General features: G+C 50.3%; 2 protein-coding genes across 4 annotated transcripts in view; both read right to left on the bottom strand.

Annotated features, from left to right (window-relative positions):
• Window positions 1-155: 155 nt before the first annotated feature.
• On the bottom strand, window positions 156-13,347 carry SRMS (src-related kinase lacking C-terminal regulatory tyrosine and N-terminal myristylation sites). Its single transcript, XM_019510102.1, has 8 exons — window positions 12,717-13,347; window positions 8,375-8,496; window positions 6,910-7,076; window positions 4,750-4,891; window positions 3,716-3,874; window positions 2,050-2,231; window positions 1,477-1,633; window positions 156-721 (listed from the first exon to the last, which is right to left on the bottom strand). Exons 1-8 carry the CDS (start codon window positions 13,067-13,069, stop codon window positions 528-530), a joined length of 1,476 nt encoding a protein of 491 aa, XP_019365647.1. The 5' UTR covers window positions 13,070-13,347; the 3' UTR covers window positions 156-527.
• Window positions 13,348-14,906: 1,559 nt separating this feature from the next.
• LOC109292585 (peroxidasin-like) overlaps window positions 14,907-26,351 on the bottom strand; it is a 75,465-nt gene continuing 64,020 nt past the window's right edge. Inside the window, exons 14-24 of one of the 3 annotated variants that reach the window (XM_019510100.1) lie at window positions 26,114-26,226; window positions 24,225-24,381; window positions 22,912-23,020; window positions 22,005-22,162; window positions 19,967-21,470; window positions 19,328-19,462; window positions 18,464-18,672; window positions 18,122-18,236; window positions 17,316-17,409; window positions 16,732-16,857; window positions 14,907-15,965 (exon numbers count right to left, since the gene is read on the bottom strand). In XM_019510100.1, coding sequence (XP_019365645.1) covers window positions 16,762-16,857; window positions 17,316-17,409; window positions 18,122-18,236; window positions 18,464-18,672; window positions 19,328-19,462; window positions 19,967-21,470; window positions 22,005-22,162; window positions 22,912-23,020; window positions 24,225-24,381; window positions 26,114-26,226 — 2,690 coding nt within the window. In that variant the 3' untranslated portion in view covers window positions 14,907-15,965; window positions 16,732-16,761. The remainder of the gene's footprint in view (window positions 15,966-16,731; window positions 16,858-17,315; window positions 17,410-18,121; window positions 18,237-18,463; window positions 18,673-19,327; window positions 19,463-19,966; window positions 21,471-22,004; window positions 22,163-22,911; window positions 23,021-24,224; window positions 24,382-26,113; window positions 26,227-26,351) is intronic. The other 2 variants (XM_019510099.1, XM_019510101.1) reach the window with 2 other exon arrangements.

Genomic DNA, 26,351 nt, shown 5'->3' with positions numbered 1-26,351 from the left:
TGCAAACCACAGCCATGCCCGCGAGAAGCACGGCAAAACTGTACTCAACTACAACATGGCCAGTCACGGGTCTGTGGCTGTCCTGGGTATAGACGTGCATGGGTACTAATGTATAGGCTGAAGAATGACCCCAGCTGCAGGAGGATGGATGGTCGGACGCACATTTATTGATAGATACGTTGGATGCACACGGCAAATAAATTAGCATCAGCCACTAGTTTATACAAGGCAAACCGACTGTTTCTAAGTTGGGACGTGTCACGCCCAGGCTGACGTCTTTGCTGTACAGTATCTACAAGGAAGAGTCCTTCTGCTCTCTGGGATGCAGCCAGACAACATCCCCAGAGCTGATCTCTTCCAACAGTCAATGCTCTCTCCTGGGCCTCCCAAGGAGAAGCCCTGGTGCGTTTCCAGCTCTGCTCCAGAGGCCTTTTGGAGTGAAGCCCTGCAGCAAGTCCTGCTGCATGCAGCGAGCATGGGGAGGTCACTCGGGCTAACTGTCATGGGGCAACGTAGGCCAGTTTCCATCAGGAGAACAGTTTGTAGACCCGGCTGTAAATGGAGTTGAGCTTCTCCCTCAAAGCGAAGAAGGTGGGACGCTCCTCGGCGTTCCCTTTCCAGCACTCCAGCATGACGAGGTAGATCTCCGAAGGGCACATGCTGGGCCGGGGCAGGCGGTAGCCTCTGGTGATCTGCTGGATGGTTTCTTGGTTCGACATTCCTGCAAGGGAACAAAAACAAGCAATGCCCAGGGACCCTTCTGTGCAAGCGGGGGCTCCCAAATCGCCACCTGCACATCAGGTTTGCTCCCCAAATCAGGTAGAGATGGCCAGACAGGAGCTGAGGAGGGCACCTAGTCTGATGCCTTGCTCAAGGCAGGAGCTTCTCAGTCTAACCCATCTCAGATGAATGTTTATCTCACCTGAACTTGAAGGAAAGAAAAAGTTCATACCTCTCTACACCATTTGTCCCATGGCTTAGCCAGCCTGTGAGTTAGGAAATACTTCCTCAGACCTAATATCACTGCAACTGAATACCACAGCTTCTTGTCCCATCTCAGGTAGACATAGCAGAATTGGTCCACATGCTCTTTGAAGACTTTGCAAGTCAAATCCCTCTCAATTTTCTCTTCCCTAGACTAAATATAGTCCCAAACACGTGCTATATAAAGGATCTAGCAGCTCCTCCTTCACCGCCGGATCTTCTTTCCAATGCATCTCATGCAGATATGAAACCTGCCTTAAGCAACTTGCTTTTAACATCTCCAGGCTGAGTAGCATCTTCTCTAGGGGTAGGCTGAAAGCTTCCTTTCCTGGCAGCACTGATGGGTGCTAAGGGGCACATGATGAATCCCATCAGTGATGTCTGCTGGACGCGAGCAGCGTGGGAAGGAGAGAGGAGAACAGCTTGGCATGAAGGGGGGGACACAATCAAGGGACAGCCAGATGCTGGGGAGACAGGACGATGGAGCCATACCTTCATACGGTGTCTGGCCATAGGTGAAGACCTCATACAGCAAGATGCCGTAGGACCAAATGTCCGACTTCAGTGAGTAGGTGCGGTAGTTGGCTGCTTCTGGGGCTGTCCACTTCACTGGGATTTTGGTGCTGCCGCTGGTGGAATAAATATCATCCTGGAAAACAACCGGGACAGGGCTTGAGTTGAGGTGACACCAACTCAATATGCCCCCTCTATTCAAAAGCAAAGCAAGGTGAGGGGTAGAGGGCCAAGCCATCTGGATTCCTCCACCAACACTGATCTGAGGTGACCAGGTGGTGGTGAGCAGATACCCTGGTACCAGTCATAACTGGAAGACACAATTCAGTATCTTCCTCTAAATAGGGAGAGGTTTAAACTTGGGTGTTTGGGTTTCACATATTTTTAGGGAGACTGAGAAAGGAGGCAGGAGCCTTGACATGGTGGGGAGAGGTGGAGCTGCCAAGGCAATTCAAAGGCACTTTGAAAGACATGCAAGGGAGCAATTTGGGGTTGGGAAAGGGATGCAGAAATGAATGAGGGAAATGGGGCAGTGCCTCCCAATAGACCAACTTTGAGAAGCCTGGCGAGGCCAAAGTCTGCGATTTTGCAAGTGAGGTCATCTCCCACGAGGATGTTCCTAGCTGCCAAGTCCCTGTGGACGATGTGCTTTTCTTCAAGGTACGTCATCCCATCAGCAACCTGGCAAGCCATATCAAGCAAGTGGAGGGTGCTCAGGGATTTCCCTTCCAGACCTGTTGAGCCAAAGTTTGATGGACAAAGATCATTTTGTTTGAGACTGATCCCACCAAACCTTTGAGAACTGAAATTTTGCAAAGCACGTATGCCATCACTCCAGCTTTAAACACCTGCATAATCTCCAGGACTGGAATGGGAGGGCAGTTCAGAGTGGGAAGAGGATGTGTGTTGCAAAAAAGGAAGATGATTTGTGTCAAGTAATTCTTGATCAGTTGACACCTGCCTCCCAGCTGCATTTCTAAACCGATCCTTTTACGTAGGAGTTTCTGCTGTTGGGATAATAAAGCCCAGCTGGAGACAGAGCCCAAAATGAGGTCAAGTGACTCAGTGCAGGGGGGCGTGAGCAGTGGAAGAGCAAGTTCTGGTTAGAAGTTGTTGGACTCGTTTCCCTCAAGGGCTGTTTACTGCTTGGGAGACTGAAAAGAAAGACTGAGAGAAGTCAATACCACCCGCACGTTCCTCATTGAGCTGTTTCATTGCTGATGAGTCACGATGATGGGAGGAGACTTGCCCTTTTACCAGTTTCACACATGAATGAAAGTCTGAGACCTAATTAAGGGGCGGTTTGGGGATTGGATGCTGATCTTGTACACATCTATTGGAGTAAACCAAAAAAACACGTCTCTTGGACAATGTGTGCATGCATGTGTGTTAGAGACAACCTGCTCTCAAGGTCCAGCTAAACCCACCACCACAAGCTATGTAGCTAACCATGAAGCAGTGCCCAAAGTGCTTTGCCAGTCAGATTGCTCGAATATGTGAACACCTTTTAGAGATGTGCTCCAAGCAAAGCTAGGAGCTCAAACTACAGGTGTCTTCATGGTGCTTAATGATACGTAATAGTTGTACCCCTTTCATTATACCAGCACAGTCAAAATGGTACTGGTGAAAAAGATATCTTAGCCGGTTCTCATCCAAGAGGAGACAAACTAGACTGATACCAAGTACCTTTATACTGACCCATCAAGGCTTACAATGTTCCAGCCTAATATATCGATTAAGAAAACAAAACAAAACCAAACCTTGTGCATGAACAAGGGAGTTATCCAGATCCCAAAGACATGCATAGACATGACAAGGGTTAATTTGCCACACAATCAGGGACTTTTAAAGCACTTTATGGTTGTGCGCTTCTGCAAGGGCATGGCTGTAGAGCCCTTTCAAGAGGCCGATCATGTGACAAATGGCACTTCTGTCTGTGCCCAGAGTTACAGCTTGGTGTCTTTCACACTGGTGCAACCATGGACCTGCCCCATTGATTGCAGGGCCTTTGCACCTGTGTCTGACAGCGGAGTTTGGCTTGCCCTCCCTTTGCACTACAGCTGATCTGCTGAATCTGACCAAGGCGGAGACCTTGCAGTCCTAGCAGGTCATCCTTGAGCAGCAAAGGCAGCTTGACCAAGCCTGAGCATGGCTATCCAGCGGCAAGCTCGCTGCCTGCCCTCTTGGTGCACAGTGGAAAGGGCAGGGTGGTACTGACTGTTGAGGTAGGTCTGCAGGTTGCCTTTCTTCATGAGCTCGGTGATGATGAAGACCGGCTCGCCCCGGGAGCAGACGGCATGGAGCTGGATCAGCTTCTCGTGCTTCAGGCTCTTCAGATTCTGAATCTCTTTCGTGAAATCTTCTGCCTTCATGTCAGCTGTTGAGAAACAAGATGGTACCCCCAAGGTGAGTAATACTCTCCTCTCAGAGTCCAGCCTTGCCATTTCCATCATGGGCTTCTGCACATTGGAATAGAAACCTGTTTTCCTGGCTATGCACCTTCCCCCCAGCTCAATCCTCTAGCTTACCAGGCTCACACTCTCTCACCCACCCTCAATCACCCTGAGCCTACTATGGAGATTGATCTTTTCAGACTGAGATGGCTGTCTCAGGTAGGGACCAAGTGGGCTGGGAGCTCAATGCCTCAAGATAAGGCCACCAGCCCAACAGGGTGGAAGAAAAGTTGTGTTATAAAGGCAACAGCTGCATAGGACACACCTGCTTCTTCACACACCTCACTGGCATGTGGGCATGTCAAGGGTTTCCTTACACCAGGCATGAGGTCCTATCTCCAAATAGGCTATTCTTTCTGACACAAGAAGGTTGTGGCTACTTGAAGGGTGGTCTCAAAAAGGATGGAGCTGGACTGCTCTCAGGGGTGGCAGATGACAGGACAAGGAGCAATGGGCTCCAGTTGCAGCAGTGGAGGTGTAGGTTGGATATTGGGAAAAACTGTCTCTAGGAGGGTGGTGAAGCACTGGAAGGGGTTACCTAGAGAGGTGGTTGCATCCCCATCCTTGGAGGTTTTTAAGGCCTGGCTCAACAAAGCCTTGGCTGGGATGATGTAGTTGGGGCTGGTTCTGCTTGGAGCAGGGAGTTGGACTAGATGTGACCCCCTGAGGTCCCTTCAACCCTCATTTTGCATCATGGGGGACCAAGGGGAAGGGAATCAGAGGGAAGAAATTGTCACAACACCGCATCAGGGGCAAGAGGGAACAAGGTGAAAAGTTCTCGGCCTCCCTTTCCACGTACCTTGCTTGATGATTTTGATGGCTACTGGCACTGTGTTCCTCCACAGACCTTCCCACACCTCACCGAAGTTTCCTTCTCCCAGCTTCTTCCTGAGGGTGAATTCTGACCGGGGCCGTTCCCACTCATCCTTTTCGCGGGGTGTCTATCAAATGTGCAGGCACAGAGAACAACACTTAATTTCAGACCTGTGCCAGCCAACTATCCTGGAAGAGGCAGCTCTGAGACCCAGGGCAGCCTGGGGTGTCGGGCTGGGCAGGCTGCTGGCCGTGCATAAAAGGGTAGGCTCAACACCATGCTAGTGGCCAACACAGTCTCATACCCACAGGCTACTTCCAATGGCAGGTCTCTGTGCTGCTTCTCCTCAACTTTGTCCTCACCTCTGGTTCCCAAATGTGCCCTGGGAAGCTTTCCTGGTTCAAGTGGGACACACCTGGGTACCAGGGGTGCCCCATGGACAAGAGCTTGGAGGCATCTTGGAGGCTCTGGTCTCTCGGGGGAGAAACTTGGGCCTTGCAGGGAGTATGACTGCAGGGAAGCTGCTGCAAGGGGAATGCACCTCAGCTGGCCCAAGAGACATCATGGCACCTATAACTTTAATCCTAGCCGTGTCGTTAAATCTTGACCGGCCGGCCTTGTAAGGAACCTGGACTCGGCCTATTGCAAACTCCAGTTGTCAGCAAAGCTGGCTGAAACCTGGGGTTCCCAATGCTTGGAAATACTCTCGCAGTTCAAATCAGACCCCAAAAGTCAGACTTCCCAGATTTCTTGCGGAACAAAATTCCACCTCCAAAACAAATTTGTTTCCGGCCAATCGGAATACCCGATTCCGATTTTAGCTTTATATCACGCGGACCTTTGCATTATTTGTAACATTAAGTTTTAACCATTATCTCGATTATTAAATTATATTCTAGAAGGATACAATTTATTGCGAAACAGCTATCGAATGGCTAGGTGATTTGAACATTTGTGAGTGAGCTCCTAATGGGTGTACTGGTTGTGTCTGAAAGATAAAAAGAAGCAACTGTAATGATCATGCTCATTTAAATTTTATCGTTACGATTGTAAAATTGTATGGCAAACTTTGAAGAGAGGCCATTTCCAGCAAGGGGGAAAGGACATTTGGTTTAAAATTAACACATTCCTGGGGAAAGTTATTCAGAAGGGGTGTAGGTTGTAGGATTGGCAAAAATGCCAGTTCAGAAGGATTGGCATTTTTGGACCAAAAATGGTTCTGTTGGGAAAATCCCCTTGCTTACACACCAGAAGGCCTTCTAGGCAAGGAAGTTAAATCCAGAGGCTGGATTTAACCAGGGTTTCTGCTACATGGCCTGGTGCTGCTTTTCATCAGGAGAGAAGATAGCACGTAGACAAGGCTGCTTGCCTTTGGTCCCTCCACTCATCTAGGAGCCTGCTTCACTTGGATGACCTGCTATCATTAATGGAAAGATCCCCATGGGTTTCAGTGGGCTTTGGATCAGCACCTTAGGCCAGTGTATTTAACTGACCTTGCCAATTCAGCCTGCAAGCAAGACCTCTGCAACCCAGTTACAGCATGGAGCAAAGGAAAGCCAGATAAAAGCCCCAACACAAGTGAAGCTCCGTAACCCTTTAATTAACACTCCAGAGCCTTTGAGCAAAGAAGCTGATGGGAGGATAAGAGAGCAGCTATGCTTTCAGCATTTAATTGAATAAAGAATATAGCTGGACAGGACTGAACAATTATACAGGGGGTGTGAGTGCAAACAGTGTAAATAAAATGCCTTTCACTTTCTTTTTCTTCAGAATTTCTCCACTTCCTTTAACAGATTTTTTGCCTTCATTTTTCCCCCACCTCCCTCAGGTTTTTCCCCTGAACTCTTTCCACTGCTTTGTGCATTTTTTTTTTTTTTTTGCTTACATAAGGCCAGTTTTTACCAGTAAAATTTCAACTCATTTTAGAGGAGGCTACCTGTGGCTCCTCTCGGGAATCTGTTTGCATGGATTCGCACAGGTAAAACCATCCCCCCCACGAAAATCAGTCATCTGTCCCACACCACAGAAAAACCTACAAGACCTAATACAGGATCTACCAAGGTAAAAGAGCTAATGGCAAGGGTCCTGCTTAAGATGGGTGAAGGCTGAAGGCAACTAGTACTTGCTAATTTTCTGGATACCGACCTTGCGGACGCAGGGTTTGACCAAAGGGCTTTGTATCACTTTCCAGTTTTCCGTGTAGAAAGCGAGCAGCTCCTCCATGCTGGGGAAAGCGTGACCTTTTTGAACGTACAGGCTGCCATCGGGACACTTGCAGATTCGGAAATGGCTGACTTTCGCCTGATTGCGGACTGCAAAGAGGAATAAAAGGGCAAAAGGGAAACTGGAGTTTAGATACCTATGTGACCAGCCTCTCCCGTGACGCTGCCGATTCTTGGTCTGTCTCAGGACTCGCTCGTTCCAGTACAACTCTGACCTCCAGATTTCCAGACTCACAAAGCTCAATCTGTTTAGCTTTTCCAAGAAAGGAGGTTATGAGATGATTTGCTCATGATCTACAATCCCCTCATAGGGGGGAGAAGTTTCTAATAGCAGATAGCTATTTAACTGTGCAGACCAGGGCAGGCGGAAAGCTGACGGGTGGAAGCAGATGGTGCTCCAATTTAAATGAGAAAACCGCATTTTTAATAACAATGATGCTTCACCACTACAACGGTGTATGAAGGACAGGGCATGCCTATAAATCAAGCCCTCAAGCAAACTATATTTGCTTGAGCCCATATAGGATTTACTAGTTGGATGCAAAAAGGTACAGGGTTAGCATCCTCTGGGCCCACAGAGGATTTACTAGGTTGAAGCAAAAATGTGCCGGGTTAGTGCAGCATCCTCTGGTTAGCATCATGCAGAGATCAGACTGGATCATACTGGTGCCTTTTGGCTTTAATATCGATACATTTAGGTCACTGGAAGGGAGATGAGCATCAGACCTGGATAACTTGGAGTAAAAGACTCCTTTGTTTTTGGTGAATAATCGACCAGCAAGGAAGTAAACCATGGGAATGAAGCCCTGCAGCTCACTGCTCTGGAAAGGTTGCTAAATCCTCTTAAATGCTTATGACGCAGTCCTATCCCTGGAGGAGCGCTGCATATGCTCCTTTCCCACGGTACTGCAGAGATCGATATCTTCCCGGTCCACATTTCACTTGGTGACATTTGTCCTGGCTTCCCAGCTCGCTTTCAGGGATGAAGTGGATTCATTTTGAGCAATAACACATGGCAAAACCTGAACAGACTTCTCTTCACCCATGCCCCATGCTACTCAGCCCAGCAGCTGCTCATGGAAAAGTCTTGTTTCCAGGACAGTTACATTTGACAACAGCCCGGTTGCTCCCAAAAGCTTGTCCTGAGACCAACGAGGCCCAGATGCCCCGTGGATGGATCATATAACTACCCGAGTCAAAGAGAAGAGCCTGGAGGCTGCTCTAAATTGAGCATGGGGTTAGTTTGGCCAAGAAGTTGGCCTTGATCTCACCAAAGTGTTGCTTCTGTGTTGGGTGGGGATGCCTGGGGTGCCAGAGAGGAAGACAGAAATGGACTTCGGGCAGATGGAGAGCAAACAGGCAGCAGGTTGCCAAGTCCCTGTGGTTACCTGAGAGAGAATATTCCCCCTTGCTGCTCTCGCTGTCGCGGATGAGGAAGGAGCCGTGTTCGTTGGGCGGCGAGAGTAGGAGCCTCTCAGCTTCATGTCGACTGATGCCACTGAAGTACCAGCTGGAAGACAGAGAAAGGGGCAGATCAGAGCGCGAGGCCGGTCCTTCCCACCAGGCCCTTGTCGCTGGGTGCAAGGGCTGGGGCGATGCAAAGGAAGGAGAAAAGCCCCAGAATATGTCCATCCCACATGAGCCAAACTGACTCTGCATGGCTGGGCAGGCCACAGGCAAGAGGAGACCTGCAAATACCTAACCTATCCCTGGTGATTTTAGCAGCCTGAATGCCCACAACACAGATGGGCCTTTCCCTTAGCAGAGAAGAGATTACCCAAGACCAGCATTTGCCCACGACCACTCTAGAGACACAAGGCAAGCAGGGAAAAGACATCCTCTGTCCCTGCATATTGGGGAAGGGAGGACACAGCAAATTCCCGTTTGGCAAGACCTCCAGTTTGCATCTTTATATGAGGTTGTATGATCTCAAGCCTCTTAGGAATGGGGTTTAACGTAGCACAGGCAGAAGGGCCCACGAGTATATTTGCATGAGTGGGTGTGAGAAGGGCTCTTGGTTGGGTCACCAGGCTTGTGTTGAAACCGATTCCCTCCCCGTCTCCCCAAACGTCACACTCCAGCCCAGCCGGCTGCTCTAGCCCCTAGCAGGAGGACCGCCCCGTGGAGCCTGGAAGCAAGATTTGGCGGCTTTGGACAAGTCCACGGAGGTGTCGGTCCCATTGGCATGTGTTGCCTTCTGATGTCGCTCTCAGCTCTGAGCTAACAGAGAGCTGTGCTCTGGACTAGCTTCAGTGGCATCACTTGCCTTTCCAATGTGCTCCCCTCACTGTGTACTAAATGCTTAGCCAGGGATACAGGATGTGCTCTCAGCCTTCCCCATGTCCCTCACACCATGGAAGAGACGGCAAGCAAGGAGAAGCATCTCTTGAGTTAGCTGGAAAAATGAGAAGTCCCACCAGGCTTCCTGATCCCTCACCTTCCCCGAAGACAGCCAAGCCTCCGAGCCCTGCATCCCAGCCCACAACACAGATATTTCCTTCTGGCTCCACTTTGCATCCGTGCACATGCTTTGCAAGCAGCAGGACAGGTGATTTACAGGTTGGGTGACAGCAAGTGGCTCTGCCTTTGCACGCCAGCACTAACCTTTGCACCCAGAGCATGCTGACCAACTTGTTTTGTTTTTTTCTCTTGTTATTTGCAATCACAGCATATTAATGTTGAACTATTTCCTTAATGCCTTTCTGCTTGAAGGAAGCTACAACAAAGCCACTGCCCTGCCCCAGATTAGAGCAGGGACTTGGAACTGACACTTTTTCTTCTATACACTTTTAACTCGACTGGAGATGCAGGGCTCATTCATTTTGCTGAGTGGTTAAGGAAACAGGAATGAGTGGAAAGAGGATCACGGCACCTAATGATCCACTCGGTGCCCTGGTCCCACTGGGAAGGGCACAACTAGGGGTGCAGGGAAATGCAACTGCCTTTGGGACACGTCGATCATAAGGGTGGAAGCAATGCCATACCTAGACTCCCGGCAGCCCTGGGCGAACTTTTAGTATCGACTCCCCCTTTGCCAAAGATGATGATCTTTTTGTTTTATAGATTTCATAGACATTCGGGCTGGACGGGACCTTGGAAGATCTTCGCGTCCAGCCCTCCCGCCCCGGGGCAGGAAGTCAGCTGGGGGTCACAGGATCCCAGCAAGACAAGACTTTGTTGCAAAAGTCTTTATCACATCTGTGGTATCCATGTCTTTAAAAAGTTCGTTTTCAATTGATAACGTTTAATATCGCGCATATACATGACTGGCAAACTTTTTTTTTTGCAATTGTAATTTTTTTCATTTTTTTTTTCATTTTTAGGCCCCCTTTCTGTCCAGGTCCCAGGCAGCCACTTAGTTCACCCATGCCTGTGTCCAGGTCTGGGTGCAAGCGCCCCAGGATTTTCAGTGATGGCAAAACCCTGCTTCCACTGGGGCCCGGGAGAGTTTTATTGCTGGATTTCAGCCATCTCAGCTAATGCTGACATGCTCCCAAGATCCTCGCTGTACTGCCAGCTTCATGGGTGCAGACGCATGATACTTGCAGTATTCCCAATTATTTGCTCCTACAGCCTGCAGTGGCAAACCAAAGCTTTACTGGAGGAGCAGGACCTCCACACCGCTGTGCCACACAGAGGATTGCCAGCTTCACTTGTTAGGATGACCAAGAAAACCAGGAACTGGTGACAAATGAAAGCGAGGAACTTGTTTGAATCAGCAAAGGCTGAGTCCACGGTAGATCACACTGGGCTGATTCAGCTTCCTCTTACCACACTACTAACACGTCTCATTTCTGACCTGGGGCTAGTCGAAGCAGCTGCTAAGTTTCTGAGCCCTAGCAATGAATCTAGATGAGGGACTTTGCCAAGGCTTGTCCTCCGCTGCTCTGGCTTTTATCCTACGTTACCAACTGCATCGGCTGGACCGTGCTAGGAGGGGATGCGGCGTAACCCAGCCAGGCCAACGTCTCACGTCTGTGCTATTTGCAGTATGGGCACGGTGCACCAGGGCTTTTGCCAAGAGCCCGCCCTGGATTTCACCCCGGTCCTTCAAAGTGGGTCGGGGTACGTCGGAAGTTGACGTACTTGCTGCATTGCAGGGAGCAGCAGGTAGAGCCCCCGCTTGCTCGTGGCGTGGGGCTTTGGGTGGGGGTGCAAACAGCAGATGTAGCTTTAGTCAGACCACCTATTTTGCCAGCAGTAACCCATTCAGAGGCTTTTGGCTTCGGACGTCTTGTCACTGTTGCTGTATGGCTACTCCATTTGCCCTCTTCTCCCCAGCCCAGCGGTTCTCAAACAGTCGGGACCAAGTCAACCCTCAACACTTCTCCTAAGCCAGCACACCCCTTCAACCTCCACGTTGGCACTGAAAGGGAGGATGCCACCTTCAGTGGACCCCTTCCCCCTGGCTCCCCCCCTGTGCTGAAAGCCCCAGCTGGAACTGAAAGTTATTTTCAGACAAGGAGAAAGGACCGAGCTTTGAAAACTCATGGGCAGGCTGGAGACTTTCCTCTACCTTCCTTCTCCTGTCCTCATCCCACATCCAGCAAGGAGGCTTGGATGGGAGGGTGAGGGGCACAGTAGATGAGAGATGGGATCTTTCCTGGGGCTGGAGTGGGAGTTTGCACAACTCGCTGTTTCCTTTGTGTGTGTAATATGCTCCCAGTCCTGACTCACGGCGGCGATACAGGCAGAACGGAAGAAACTCAGGCGCTCTTTACAAAACATGTTGGAACTAGATTTCCCCGACTGGGCAAAGAAACGTTGCCTTATTGAATAAGAAACTCACTCATGCACTGGGGAGGAGGTGGTCGATGCTTTAACATTCAAGCTGGCTGCAATAATGTTGATGGGGAGCCATGGGGGCTCCTGTCTTTAGACAAAGTTTGCACAACTCACCGTTCCCTTCATGCATGTAGTATGCTCCCAGCCCTGGCAGGGAGCGAACAGTGGCTGCAGCAGGTGTAGGGAGTTGCACAACACATCCCCTCCCACCAAGGGGTTGTTCCCAGGCTGCGGAAGTAGATTGAGCTGGGGCATGGCCTTGATGGGACGGTACCCAAAAGTTGCCTTTAGGTATCCAACAAGCTTCCCCTGCCTCTCTGCATGACCTTTAACCCCCACCTGTCCCTGCATCCAAGCACTCAGGAGAGGAGGAAGAGCAGGATGCAGCCCTGGTGGTTTATGCAACACAAGAGTAAACCTGCATCCAATAGTCACAACACTGATCTAACACCCAGAGGGTTGGCTCTGCTACACCTTCAAATGCAAGATTCGTGTCTGCAGGATGTCGTGTTGTGCTGGTGTAGCTGTTCCCACTGCTTCCCCCTACAAGGCACGTTTCCATCAGCACATCTAGTGTGGACATATCTAACCCGGTTAAACTATTGACACCTTTAAGCGACCACTGTAGAAGTTGTGCATGGACCAAGCACTAGGCCAGGGCCAGCCAGCCCTCCACCTGCGTGACATGCGTGTCCTTACCCAGCCCTACAACCGGACTGCAACCACTGACAACAGACGCACATGCAGAAGGACAAGTCGAGTATTTGTGGATGCCCCCCAAGAGGCTGCGGCTTTTGCCTCTGCCAGTGCCCCAAGTGCTGCAGGGACCTGTATGCCTACAGATACTGCCGAAGTGGGTGCATTGCCCATCCCTTGCCTTTTGCTTTACTTTATACCAAACCTTCCCCATTCAAGACCCTCAAGAGCGGGGGGTCAGATACTTACAGCTGATGGGAGGGAGTTTCTTGGCTGATCTTTGCCACGTAATTAGCAGGCACGTAGCCTACGGATTCCCCTGAAAGCCTGCGGGCCAAGACATACTCGCCCACTTCTTTGTAGACACAGAGTTTGTCTCCTCGGCTCACGCTCAGCTCGTTTGTGCTCCTGGCTGCAAAATCGTACAGAGCGACGAAGAGCGGGGAAGCTGGGAGAGCAGGATCCGGATCCCAGTCTGGCTGCAGCGAGACAAGGTCGGGACCAAAATACCCCGGAGAGCAGTTGTCGGGGACGGAGCTCGGGTGGAGTTTATTCCAGAAGGAAGCCAGGAAGGTCAAGCGCTTCCTGACAAACTGCTCCATCCCTGTTACACCAACCCCGATGTCCCAGCACAGAGCCGCTCCTCCGAGCCACCTCCAGAAGCCAAAGCAGGGACCAACCTTGCTCCCCTCCTGGCCTTCCTAATGCAGACCCTTACTCGCACTCTTCTCAAATCAGCACCGACGGCGTGCCGTGCTGCTTCTCAGCACCGGGGAGGCGCGTCTGTGCTGAGCTTCCTCATCTGGAAAGTGAAACTAGACAACCCGGTGGAACGGGTTTGCCAGCTGCAGTTATAGGCTTGGCTCTGCCAGCACATCTGGCTAGAAAGCCACATCTGGCTAGATGGCTACAGCTGCCCTGCGCTTCTTCCGTCAGGGCTGTTTGACAAAATCTTTAGGGAAGGGGGGGAAACATTCACGACGCTATGCATAGGCATGCAGGAATCGGTGACCTGGACCTACCTACAGCAAACCCCAGGTAGGCGAATCTCCGGCTTGCACTGGGCTGATCGCGTCCTTCGCAGCAGCGTAGTAGAGTTGAGACAGTGACCGAGGTCAGCAGAGCAGCAGGGCAGAGGACAAGCCCCGTGCAGGGGTGCATTGAGATGGGAAGCGACCTGGATTTTCTTTTATGCTGCAGGTTGCAACTTGAGATCTTTTGCCTCCGTGGGTCATTCAGAGCTGCCTTCTGGAATCGCACCCTCCTCCTCCTCTCACTGAACAGGCCTCCCGGCCCCCTCCCTTATCTCATTTGAGGATACAAATCTGTCTAAAATAGACTTTTTTTCCAAAAGGAAGTTATGTTGCATTGCTTTTCCGGCATCTAAATAGCCTCAGGGTGGCTGCTAAAGAGAAATTCAGGACACAAATGGTCTGAAACTTCCCACTTTGGGGAGCATCCACCTCAACAGACTGAGTTTTCAGTCTGGAGGGCTTCAGGGCAACCTTTCCCCTCCTGCTGAGCTGGGAGGATACTTCTCCTACCTGTTATTTGAGGGGCTACCTCAGTCCATCACACTGAGATCTTTGTTTTATAATTCATTACCAGAGTAATGTGGTTGAAGGCAGACAAAAAGGCACCCCAATGCAAAGAGACTGCTTAGGGAAGAGAAATCACACACCTTGGCATCAAGGCCCCTTCCGTGTCCCACTCCCAGCTTCTGACGATGTAAAACTGCCTGCCCCAAGCGCAACCCAAATATTAGGATTTCAGGGACAGGTCCTTCCCTAATGCCACAGGGCAGAGGGTTGCAAGTGCAGCCCTGTGGAGGGCATCATAAGGGGAGTAGACATTGCTGGTCTGCTCCATACCCTGAAGTGTGTTCCCTGGAGTCATTTCATGCTGCTGTACAAGGAAAAGTAGGATGTGGCAGGTGTGTGTCTGTATGCAATCACATCGAGTCCTGGATCTTGGCTTGTACTTGGGGATCACGGATGTCACTTAGGGATGCACCGGAGCCACGCTGCATGGAGTTTGCAGTCACACCTCTGAGCACACGTGTGCACACGCAGAGCTCAAAACCCCATGCCACGAAACAGTTGGAAACCACAACTTTTTTCTAGCATCATTTTATTTGCCTATAACATTTCCACATCCTCACAGAAACCTCATGGCTGCTTCATCCCCTTCACACCCCTAAGACAGGAGAAAAAACAGCAGCGCTTTGGTAGGAAGTTACAATCCTTGTGACACAGGGTGGGAGAGGGAACAGAGCCAGAGGCAGTGAAGGACTCGGGCATATGCTCTTGACCTCTGCGACTGGCTTCTTTGACACATCAAAACTAACCTGTCCTCAATTTGGGGGAGGTCAGGGCACCCCCTGGACAGAAGTTGTAGCACCACTAATAAGCACCTCTAAAGAATAACAGCACCATGGAAAAGATTTTAGAAAGCTGATTACATATTTCTTGCATAGCTGCAGAGCACCTGGGAACAATAAATACAAACACCACTTCGCATTCATTAAGGCATCAAACACAGCGTGCTCTATGCTCCTCGCTGTTAATTGACAGAACACAACAGCCCCCGTGAATTAACGAGCAGGGCCATTACATTTAATTATCTGAGGTTTTTCTTCAAGTCCCGTTGTGTTTACACTGTAAATGTATCTCTGAACAAAAGGCATTACGGGACAAAAAGGTGAATGGAAAATATCCTCCCAATTAAAAATGTCAAGGGGAGATGCTTGGAGCTCACCATCCAGGGCAAAGCCAAGTTTTTTGGCCGTTGAGTTGGAAGCAGTAGATTCCCCCACTCAGCAATTCAGTTTGGGAGATGCCACCAGAATTTAAATGATCCTGGGTAAATCCAAAACCCCTCCTATTTCTGGCATTGCATTCTCAGGGTAGAAATATTTTCCACAGACCCAGGTTTTTTTTTTTCCAATCACTGTTTGCATTAACAACAGGCCCAACTGGTTGCACTCTGAACGTCTCATTTGCTCAGCCAAAGATTGCCAGGACACTTGTACACACAAAAATCAGATTTTGCAAATCCTTGCTGATGCATCTGGCTAAGGTGCACGTGAAGTGTTCCCGGGATGTCTGTGGCAAGAGCTGGTGGGATGGGCATGGTAGGAAGAAAGCACACATCAAAGCAGTTCTCCCTTGTCTCCACCTTTGGAGCCAGGGCTCTGCTGGGGGAAAGCGGCAGGTTGCTGGTCTGCTTCCATCCAAGGGCATTGCATGGAGGTTTTGCAGACCTGGGGAGAGCACCATACCTGAGGCTGAGGAATGCACCCAGAGGGTTAAGAGGGTCAAAAGCCCTTGTGAATAAGTCAGTGTAACATCAGGTCCTGCAAGAAGCTTGAGTGCCCTGGGTGGAGTGGTGAAGAAGGCGTGAGACCGGGTGGAGCAGCTTGTTCTCACTGGCTGGCAGTTGCCGATCCTTCGTGGAGTGGAGCAGGTTGGCTGGGAGGAGGAGAAGTGCCCAGATTACCTGTGGTGGGACGAGAATGGCTCAATGGCAAACAGGTCAGGGCAAGGACCTTTGTTACTGGTATAGCACCAGCACAACGGGGCAGAGACCTGTCGGCACTGCCGCCCTTGCTATCAGCAGCCCCCTTCTGCGGATCCAGCCTCTGCTGTGAATGCACTGAGCTATGTCAAACCTCTTCCTTTCTGAGCAGGCTCCCCCAGCACTTGCTGCCTGCTCAGAGCAGGTCCCAGATGCCCAGTGCAACCTGCCCATCTTTGCCCCTGGAGTCATGGACAGGCAGCACCAGCCTCGAGTTTGGGGGTCCCTGGTTGTGATGTGTTCACTGGTTGGACCTGGTGCCCCGCCTTACATAGTACTGCCTGCCAGCCAGGACATTTCTCTCTCCTCTAAGGATGTGAGATCCCCCAAAATAGGGGGTCCCCCATGCTGTTTTCTATCATGCACGGCTACCCCATGGACATAGTGACGTGGAGGCCACGTGGCACTGTGCTTCCAGCCGTCTTGCTGTGGCACGGGGCGCAGCAGGAGTCCACGGGCTAGCTGCCATTTCTAGATGCTGTCACATTGCTTGCCAGGTTCTGATGCGTTTGCAGTCTGGAGGAGATGCATGCAGGGGCTCTCTCCAGGGTTTTCTAGAGATCCTTTAAAGGCTGTGAGATTAGGGGTCATTTTGGTAGACCGGTAAGTTAAGTCTACATGACCTACAATCTTGCACTGATGCATGTATAAGTGCAAGATCACCCCCCCACCAGCATGGTGTACACACCCGCAGACCTCTTTGGAGCAGGCGAACTTGTCATCTTTTTCTCCATTTCTCTCCGGTCTTTGTCCGCCATCCGTAGGCAGTGGTATTCCTCTGATGCCACCGCAGCTGGCCTTCCAATGCATGAACCTGCAATGAGTAGGGCAAGGAAATCACCAAACCTGCTACCAAACCAAAAGCGCTGGTGCCTGACCACCCACCCCTCCAAGACTAACCCCACCTTGGGCTGCTCTGGAGAGGACATAAAGGCTGGATCAAGTTTCAGTCCTGCCACCACATAGGGCCCGAGTGTGCCTCTGGACTTTTGGGTCTCAGGGAAAGACGATACCATGGGATGCAGAGGACAAATCCCATTGTGGAGGCCTTCTGGTGAAATGGGAGGGATGGAAAGGCTCCGAAACAACAGTAGCCTTCTGCCTCCATCCTCTCTCTACCTTCTTGCTCTCCCTGAGAGTCAGTCACTCTTTCTAGGGGGGCCAGCCAGCCACATCAGCCATGACCGAGCCTGCAGGACATCCTCCCGGGGCACCTAAACCAGCCCATAAAGTGAGTTGGTGGAAAAGCCCCATTGCAGTATGACGTTTTACCTGTTTCTGTAGGACGGAGACAGTCTGTTCTAGTTCAGCCACGACTGACTCAAGGTTTTCCCTTGGGGAATGGCTCTGGGAAGGCTCCTCACTGCTGTAGCCAGGGACAGAAAGTGGGGACTCTTACAAAAAACATTACCTCTGAAATCCCTTGCAGGTGCATATTCAAAACAACTGCTCTCACATTACAGCGACCTCCAGCTTTGTATTGCATGCATCTTTTTTAATAAGAAAAAGGAGAATTCAGGGACAGTGTCAGTGCTTTAAACATCAAGGGTTGCAGCTAAACATCTATGGGTTTTGCTGCATTTGTCTCAATTAACCAGAATCAGAGTTGCAAATGCTGGTTTTCCCTCTGAAGTGAATGCACACACTAATGCCATGTGCAAGGAAAAATGCATCTTTGCACCTCGGCTTCTGGGATTTGGAGGCTCTGCCCCCAGACTTTTCACAATTTCCTGCACTGGGTTCATGGCCGTAAAACAGCACCTGGAAACAGCAGCACTAAACGCAGTCTCGCATTTACTCTCAGTGATATCTCATGGCCATTAAAATCAAGGGAAACTTTTCTACTGCCTTCAGAAACCTTTGGACCCAGCTCAGTCAGTGCACACGATATCACGGTTCCCTGAACAGCATCGCCACTTGATTCTGACACTGCAGGCAGCCAAAAAGGAGCCGATCTACTGCATTTAGCTTTGCAAACATCCCTGAAGTCTAGCCCTCAGCACAGACCACCAAATTTCAGAGGATCGCCTGCACCAAATGTTGCGAGATGAGGTGAAGGGGGGGCTGAGGTAACACACCTGGGGGGTGCAGGCTTGTGCTTGTCGGGGTTTTCTTCGGGGTAGCTGAAACCAAGAGACCTCTTGCCCCGAAATCGCTGAGAAAGAGCCTGGAACTGGCCTCGGGATCTGCAATCTTGAGGGAGGAAAGGGAGCAAAATAAGTCATTCGTATGGCTCGGTTCTTTCGGCTTGGACTACCTCCCACCCTTCGCCTCCCAGCCCTCTGCAGAAGCCCTCGATCGTGCCAGAGGTGGGCAAAAGCAGGCATTTTTTGGCTCACTGTGCCAACCACTAAGTGGGAAGAAGCCATCCTAACTGGACCCCAAGCACCAGTCAAGCACCCCCCCTGCTCAGCTCCCACCTTCGCAGCAATCCTGCCACAGGCGGAGATCGACCGCCGGGATTTCCTCGCAGCTGACCATGCCTTGGGGGTAAGAAGCCACCTGGAAAACATCCCTCTGGAGCTGCCGGATGCGATCGCTGTTGTCGCAGACGATGCGAGCGAGGGATGTCTGCCTGATCTGCGTCAGCTGCGCGGGAGTGAAGACGCCAGGGTTTTCATACCAAAACCTACAGCAGAATGAATGCAAGGAGTGACTGGGGGTAACGGGCAGCGCAAGGGGTGGCTGGGGGAATGCACTGCAGTTTAAGGCATGAAGTATCTGCATTTCAGGACCCGAGTTCGATTCTTGGCTTGGGTTGCATGTGAAATTGAGTCTGGGGGCATAATGGTGCCTGCTGCAGTCAATCCCTCCCCACGTTCCTGTGATGGACAGTATAACTGGCTCGCCACTGAATAGCCTTAGTGCAGTAGATTAAGACTGGTTTGCACACCTGTCCACATCCACTCGGTGGGTGCTGGTAGCAATGGGGAGCTGGCACCACCGCCAGCTTTGCCGGGAGCAGGGCTCACCTACTGTGGACACACGTAATACTAACGTTTCAGCTTTTCCATTTTGGAAACAGATGAACAAACTTAAGAGCACTGAAAGTACCCAGGTGGCTCTGTTTAGTTTAGCCCTTGAATAAGAGAGGGGTAAAAGGCCTGTCCTGACGTAGGCCCTTGATCCTTCTGTGCATACACGGACTACAGGAGAAGAGCGCTCTCTCCTGCTACCTCCGTACCACCGAGTCCTGGCACTCGGGAGACCAAGTCAAGGACCGCTCCCCCCAGGCTCCACAGACAGAAAACCAAAGGCTTTGGCTCGACCCCGTGGGTTGGTACCTATCTCCATCCCGGAGTCTCCTGAACTGCGTCGTTAACAGGCACATCAACGTGGGGCCAACTCTTGTGCCAGGGACCAGGTCTTCTACCATCAGTGCTGGAAACAGGTCAATGTTTTTGGTCGTCCCGTATAAGCTGCAGGGTAAGAAGTGGAAAAAAAAAAGTGAAGAGTTATAAAAAGGCGGAGAAAAGTCTCACTTGGGTTCCTCATCCTACCAGGAATTTGGACTCTGGGCGTTAGGAGCTCATTTGTGGGGTGTTCCCCATGGATTCATTTGGAAAATAACTGAGACTCACTAATGTCAGTCGACACAGACAACTTAAATCTGCTTGGAAAACGTCTCCAGGGGATTAATGTGGTCCCTATAGAGAAACGCTGTCCTCTGTGCAGGACCAAAGGATGAGGAGTCAGACAGTGCTCATTTGGAAAATTCCTGGTACCTTTTCTATTTGGGCTTTTAAAGCATGCATGCCACCCTGGCCTCTGAATATCACCCTGGATATGAATGTGATATCCTCTGAATATCACCCTGCCCTCCAGTGGTACAGCAACTCGGTGACAGAGAGGAAACTATGCTGATCTCAGTGGCCTTGATGCCTTCTTTTTGGGTGGCGGGCAGGGGGCCCAGGCCATGGTACCTCCTGAGCTTCTCCCGGATTTCCAGGTTCTTGATCTCATTCCGGAGGTCCTCGAACTCCTGTGCCGACGTGAGGTTGCAGAAGACCCTGAAGTCATTGTACGGTGGGATGCCGTGGTCCCTGCCCCGCTGGATGTTGATGGCTGCCAGGTCGAGCGAGACGGAGTGCGCCATGGAGAAGAGCTTCTCCGTCAGCTCCATATTCAGCAGCTCGGAGGGCACGCGCATCTTCCCCGGGATGCCAAACAGGCCCCGGAGGAGGGGGTCGATGCCCCCTTCCTGCATGATCCTGAAAGGGGAGAAGAAGGCCTTGTGGAGGGGGACGTGGCCCTGGCGAATGGGCTGGAAGGACTCGTTCAGGCGATACAGGACGGGGTTGATCAGGGTGTGCCCGAAGCGGAAGGCCGCCGTGGCGAAAGCGTTGAGGATCCCGGCATTGGTGTTGGGGCTGTAGCCTTTGTAGTCGCCCAGCATCTTCATGCCAGCCTCCCCGAGGACCTTGGGGAGCCAGTGGGCGTAGGTGAGGTGCTGCATCTGGGCGCCCACCAGCTTGCGCGCTTCGTGGTAGACGGTGTCCCCGTCCCAGTGGGGATTCAGCGCCAGCAGCTGCGTGGCGATGCGGTTGTGCTCCCGAAACCAGAGGGTGTGCATGGCCGTGAGGCCCAGCTGCTCGTTAGCGCGGTGATCCCCCGCCAGGAAGCACGGCACGGGGCTCTCGTTCTCGTCCCGCATGCACTCCGTGGGCGGCCCCACAGCGAAGGGCAGGAGGGCTTTCCCCGAGCTGGGAACCACTCGCCCTTGCTTCAACAGCCCCTTCGGGTTGCTCAGGTCCCTCAGCTCTCGAGACTCCTGCTCCGTGCTGCCGTAGACATTGGAGGCGTCGATATAAGAGGTCAAGTGGTTAATCTGCTCCCTGGCGTAGACAGAGTTCATCAGCAGAGATGTCATCCCACTGCCGCACACGGGGCTGGAGCGGACGAAGAACATGCAGCGCCCGTTCCTCACCCGGGGGTCGTTCTCCGGGATCATGATGGAGAAGCACGGCGGGTCGTTGGTGCACACCTCGCTGCAGGGTGCCCCGTCGGAGAACCGTGACATGCTGATGGCTGCCACCGTCTGGTCCATGTCGTGGTCCAGAAACTGGCCCCACTGCATGAGCATGTGCGTGAACTGCTCGTCGGGGGTGATGGTGTCTGTCCCTATCATGGCCGTAGAGACCAGCCGGGGCAGGGGCAGGGGCAGCTCCCTCGAGTCCTCGGCCAGCGAGAAGCCCCGGGGAAGGTTGAAGCCGTTCTGGTAGGCCGGCTTGAGGAGACGCTGGAAGGCGGTGAGAGAAGCCCCCCACATCGGGTGCTGGAGGTTGTTGCAGGAGCCGTCGTGAGTCCTGTACTTCTGGTGGAAGCAGATGTCGGAGCAGTTGGGCGTGCGGCGGTGGGCAGAGCAGCCAGACAGGTTGGCAATCATGTTGAGGTAGTGCGGCGAGACCAGGTCGTTGTACCGGTAGCCTAGAAAGCAACCCCAAAAATGCATTACAGCTCATCCATGGCATCACCCACCCTGCTAAAGGGGCCACTTGGGGTCTGCGGCTAGGACTCCCACAGTCAACAAGACAAAATTGCATCTCTGGCTTCCAACTGTTTTGGGGAAGGGGGACCCAGGCTGAAATATCCAACCTCAGGGTCACTTGGGGACTCTCTAGTAGAGGAGTGACTTGAATGCTGGCATCTCAAGTCTGCAGCCACTATATTAGCCGTGGAGCCATCTTTTCTGACCTCTCACAGCACAAATATGAGGCCTAGGGATGACTTGTCTATAGTTAGAGGTCAGAGGGAAGATGGTGACCCAGGTACGGGCCTGAATGAATACCCCCCTGAATTAAAACCTGGACAGCTTACTTTTCAACTTACTAATATTTAAAGCACTCTAAATGTTCTTTCAGTCCCCTGTCTTTCTACCCCCTGCTGCTGTTACCATTGGGTTGATTTGACTTGCAAATTTTCCCATGCTCCAAGGCTGGGTCAGAAATAACCTCCCTGTACCTGTGACATTCATATCCACAATTAAACCCTGCTGGACGTGGTCTTGAATCAGCTGCAAGGTCCTTTCGAAGATCTCGCCTGCCCGTGCCGTCTCGAGGGTGTAAGGGTCCCGGGGGTAGCGGAAGAGCGCCAGCAAGTCATTGGGAGTTTTGGGTCGCCTGTTGTAGGAAATTTAAAACGTGCTACGTGTGGTTCTCTATGATTTAAACAACTACTTTGCTCCAAGTAATAGCATGCTGCAGGCACCAGGGCTAGCATCGCTCAGGAAATAAATCTCCAACAGCTCCTATATTAGCGACCCAGTTTTCCTGACAAATTAAAGCCAGCCAGGGAAGTCCATTTTTCTCCCCTCCATGAACAATGTTGACAAAAATAGATTTATTTCAGCCTCATTGTATCATTTTTTTAATGTGTTGGTTCAGTACATTAGTTGCAGTGCTGACAGCAAATGGAAAAGGTTTGAATTTTAAACTTTTTTTTTTTTTTTTTAAATAAAAAGCTGAAAATCTTCCATGCCAACCATTTTTAGGTGAAATCAGCATTATGTCAAAAAAAAAATCCATCAAGAAAAAGTTTAGATAAAAAAATTAAGTATGAATTGAGTAAATTGTATTTATAAAATAATTATGCGGATCAGACAATTTTCCTGGCTGCTCTGCCTCTTCTTTGAATAGCTCAGGACAATAAAACTGTTTCTTGTAAGACTCTTCCCAAATTCAGAAGACCTCTCATTATGGGATTTTAGCCTATTAATCCTACGCTCTCTAGCTGGCAAAAGGAATCACAGCTTTTATTTATACACTTTGTGAGAGAATATATTATTTCTGAGCTCTCTCCACTCAGTGTTTTAATTATCTCAATCTACTCCAGCTTCAGTGCCTCCAACCTTAACCCCCGGTGCACTTACTTGCTGAACAGCTCAGTTCGTGTCGAATTGATAGCATGGTCCACGCTGCTGATAGCTTCCTTGATCGATGAGGCTACAAAGGTGTCACCACTCCGACCAACGTCCGTAGCTTTTAAACACCAAAAGGGAGACAACGATTAACAGAAATTGCTTTACAACTCCAAGCTCGAGAGGATTTGCCATCTGGATCCAGTACAAAATACAATGCTGCAATTAGCTCATCATGCCATCATAAACAGCCGAGGGAAACATTTTGTCCCAGTTTGCAGAACAGCTACGAAAGCAAAGCACACTGCTGCAAGGTGAAAGACGCAGCACAGCAGAATACACCCTCAGACTTAGGTGGATACCCCCAACATTTTGTTATATGGATACGTGCTTCAGTAAAACAAGCAAATGCCTTTTAGTTGCATTCATTCTGCACTCGCAATCACTTTCCACAGATCTTCTAAGGAAGAAGGTAACTGGTAGAAACGTTCATTGGAAAGAATCAACTGTTATTTGGAAAAGCCTTGTGGAGCAGGATGACAGCATCTCTCAATGCGAGTAGAGCTTTGGGAAGCAAATGATTTATTTTTTTTGGTTTGGTGGCCAAGCTCTGCTCTGTGCCAACTGAAATAATATTTTTTCTGAATCTCTCCCAAAGAATAATCCCCGCAAAGGACTAGGGATAAAAAGGAAATTATTTAAACACTGCGATTTTATTGGCAACATCGTTCTCATTCTCCCATTCTTTGGGCTTATCTACACGTGCATATGTGCCGTCATTACGGTGCATTTAGTTTAGTACCTGTAATGACAGGCACTAACTAAATGTGGTGTAAATCAGTGCTACTGCACAGTAGCGCTGGTGCATGCTTTTTAAGTGATGCTAATGCACAGTAGACTAATTCCGCTATGCATTAAACACAGGTTTTTTGTGCCATGCTAATGAGCGGTAGAATTAGTCTACTGCGCCATTAGCATCTCATGTAGACATGCCCTTTATGTCCTAATGACCCCTCTGCAAGCTAAAGGAAAGGACTGGATTCAGTGGTCTAAGCTAGGAAGCTCGTCCCAGTCCTGTTCTTATGGGTGACAGAATTATCCTCTAATAGAAGCAGGCAGCAGCCTAGCTTGCACCTCTGCCATGAAAAATCAAAATGTACCATGAAAAAAAATAATCATCAACACATTTGTTCATGCAACTAACCTAGCAACATGGTGATTTTTCATCCCGTGTATGTAAATACTACATATCGTGTACAAGCACCCATATATTCTCTGACTTCAAAACTAAAGACAAGATCATGGAGGAAAAGGAGATGCTCTACCCGTGATGGTCAGCTGCATGGTGCTGGAGGTGAACCCAAAGGGATTCCTGGCAATGCATTCATATCTGCCCTGATCAGCCACCCCCAGGTCTCGAATGGAAAGTGTCCCATCTTGGCTCATGTGGAATTTGCCGCTGTCTGTGATCTGAATGCCCTCCTGCGTTGCACACCATGAAAAAATAAATAAATTAAAAAAGGAAGAAATTTCAGTGTTTGGAAAGCATCCCGTCAGCTTTATATTGGGCTTATCCAAGAAACAGAGGCCCAGCTGGGATTAACCGACAGAGCCACCAGATGTTAGCATCATTCTGTGCAGCGTAGCAAAGGAGGGGGAGAGAAATCCAAAAGCCCAAACAAAGGACACTATCTTTCCCTATCCGTCCCAAAGCACATCTCCTCCCTATTCACACTCACACAGCAATCCTCCCCACTGCCCCTCTCACACGTCGTCATCCGCACTTCATTCATTCATCGCTCTTCACCTCTTTGTCCTCCGGAGAGAAACTGAGCCCAGCTGAAGACACAGAACTTGGGGCATTGCTGAACCTCGAGAGGAACAGCTTCTCCCTGAGCAGGCTGCAGCCTGGGACAGGCCTGGAGTACAGTGCCGTGAGCCCCAAATATTCAGCAATCACGAGTTGGAAGGCTTAAAGTAACCACATTATTATTTTAAGCCAAACAACTACAGCTGAGACTTGTTGCTGGGATTGAAGCTTTCAGGGTGCTCTCGAGTGACATTTCCAAGTGCCTTTCTTTAACTGGAAGAAGCAAGTCTTTCTTTTTCAATGCATCCATTTGCCTTCAGTAGCTAACATGGACCTCCCTCTAACCCTTTTTCAGTAGATCTCAAAGGTGTTTACAACTGTAACATTTGCAATACAATCAAGGGAATGGGAGATGCCCTTCTCTTTGGAGCCTGGGGTCTTCTAGCCAAGGGTAGAGGTCTGCAAGGGCCTTTACCATCTCACACGCAATGGTGCAACTCTGGACTGACCACAACGAACTCATTATAGGCCTGGAAAATCCTTGGCAATCTTAACGAGGACACTTAACCCTTGAAATTCCCGTCTATCATTTATCTGTGCAGCGCACAATGCAAAAAGCTCATTCTTGACTGCAGTGCCTCAGTTCGACTGTAGAGCAAAACCTAAGCAGTTATAAGAGAAGGTCTGTTTCCTATTTGAACTAATACAGAGATTTCCTTACTTCCCTTGGCTCCCAAGGTTCACTCATGTCTAAAACTATAGGCCTGAGAGCGCTTTTTTCAGGCTACTGCGTGTTTCGCACTCTCTCTTCTGCAGTTTTGTTCTACTTCTGGCTGAGTTCAGGTAGGTTAGTCTTCATATTATGCTGTAGACCTCAACCAGGACTGCAGTGCAATGTGGTGCCAGAGGGGAATGACAAGGTGCCTCCCAAAGGGCTCCTGATCTAATGAAAAACTAAGCATTTTTCTTTTCCAGCTACAGCCAACCCTCCTCTTTGCTCTCTGATATTGCCTTGCGTGTTTTAGTTTGCCTTGTCAGATCCAGAACTAAGTTAGGCGGCACATTTGATTCCCACCAGTGGGAATCCCTGAAAACAAGAACAAATTGTCCTGTATTAGAACTATCCTCGTCTTTGGGTCTTGGCCAACTAATATATGGAGAGGCTGGTAGCTCCTGTTACATCCTTGGAGCAAAAAGGAAAGCCACTTGGAGGACAAAAGCCTAGGTTCTGAACAATCAAAAATCCTTGTCTGTTATGACTTGATTGCACGTCCTTTGATGCGGCTTCCTGCACAAGCTCATTTGAAACAGTGGCAGCATTAGATAACGATGCCAGGAAGGGGTTTGGCTCTGGGACATTAGCCACAATGCTGTTGGTGATGGTGAAAGGATGAGTTTTCCTACTTTGACCCAGGTGATGGTGGGCTGTGGATCCCCGCGGGCAGCACAGATGATCACAACATCCTGTCCAGTCTCTGCCTCCACATCTTGGGGGCGATGAAGAAACACAGGGACCACTGCATAGGAGGGAGAAAGACGGGGGGGGTGGAAAAAAAACACCAACAAGCTGCTGCTTGGTTAGGGACAAATTGGTTCGAGTCTGTAACTTCTCACAAGGGGGGAGTTGAGATTCCCAGACCGC

The sequence above is a fragment of the Gavialis gangeticus genome, unplaced genomic scaffold (assembly GCF_001723915.1).
Source record: "Gavialis gangeticus isolate Ggan-Ray unplaced genomic scaffold, GavGan_comp1, whole genome shotgun sequence".
Taxonomy (NCBI): domain Eukaryota; kingdom Metazoa; phylum Chordata; order Crocodylia; family Gavialidae; genus Gavialis; species Gavialis gangeticus.
This window is presented reverse-complemented; position numbering and strand designations above follow the sequence as displayed.

What these genes read in the sequence shown, in the direction of transcription:
- SRMS (XM_019510102.1), bottom strand. Translation starts at nt 13,069, where the DNA reads ATGGAGCAGTTTGTCAGGAAGCGCTTGACCTTCCTGGCTTCCTTCTGG. An exon ending in TCAAACCCTGCGTCCGCAAG is followed by an intron (nt 4,892 to 6,909) that starts GTCGGTATCCAG and finishes CACATTTGATAG; the next exon opens with ACACCCCGCGAAAAGGATGA. An exon ending in CCTGCAGACCTACCTCAACA is followed by an intron (nt 2,232 to 3,715) that starts GTCAGTACCACC and finishes TTGGCTCAACAG; the next exon opens with GTCTGGAAGGGAAATCCCTG.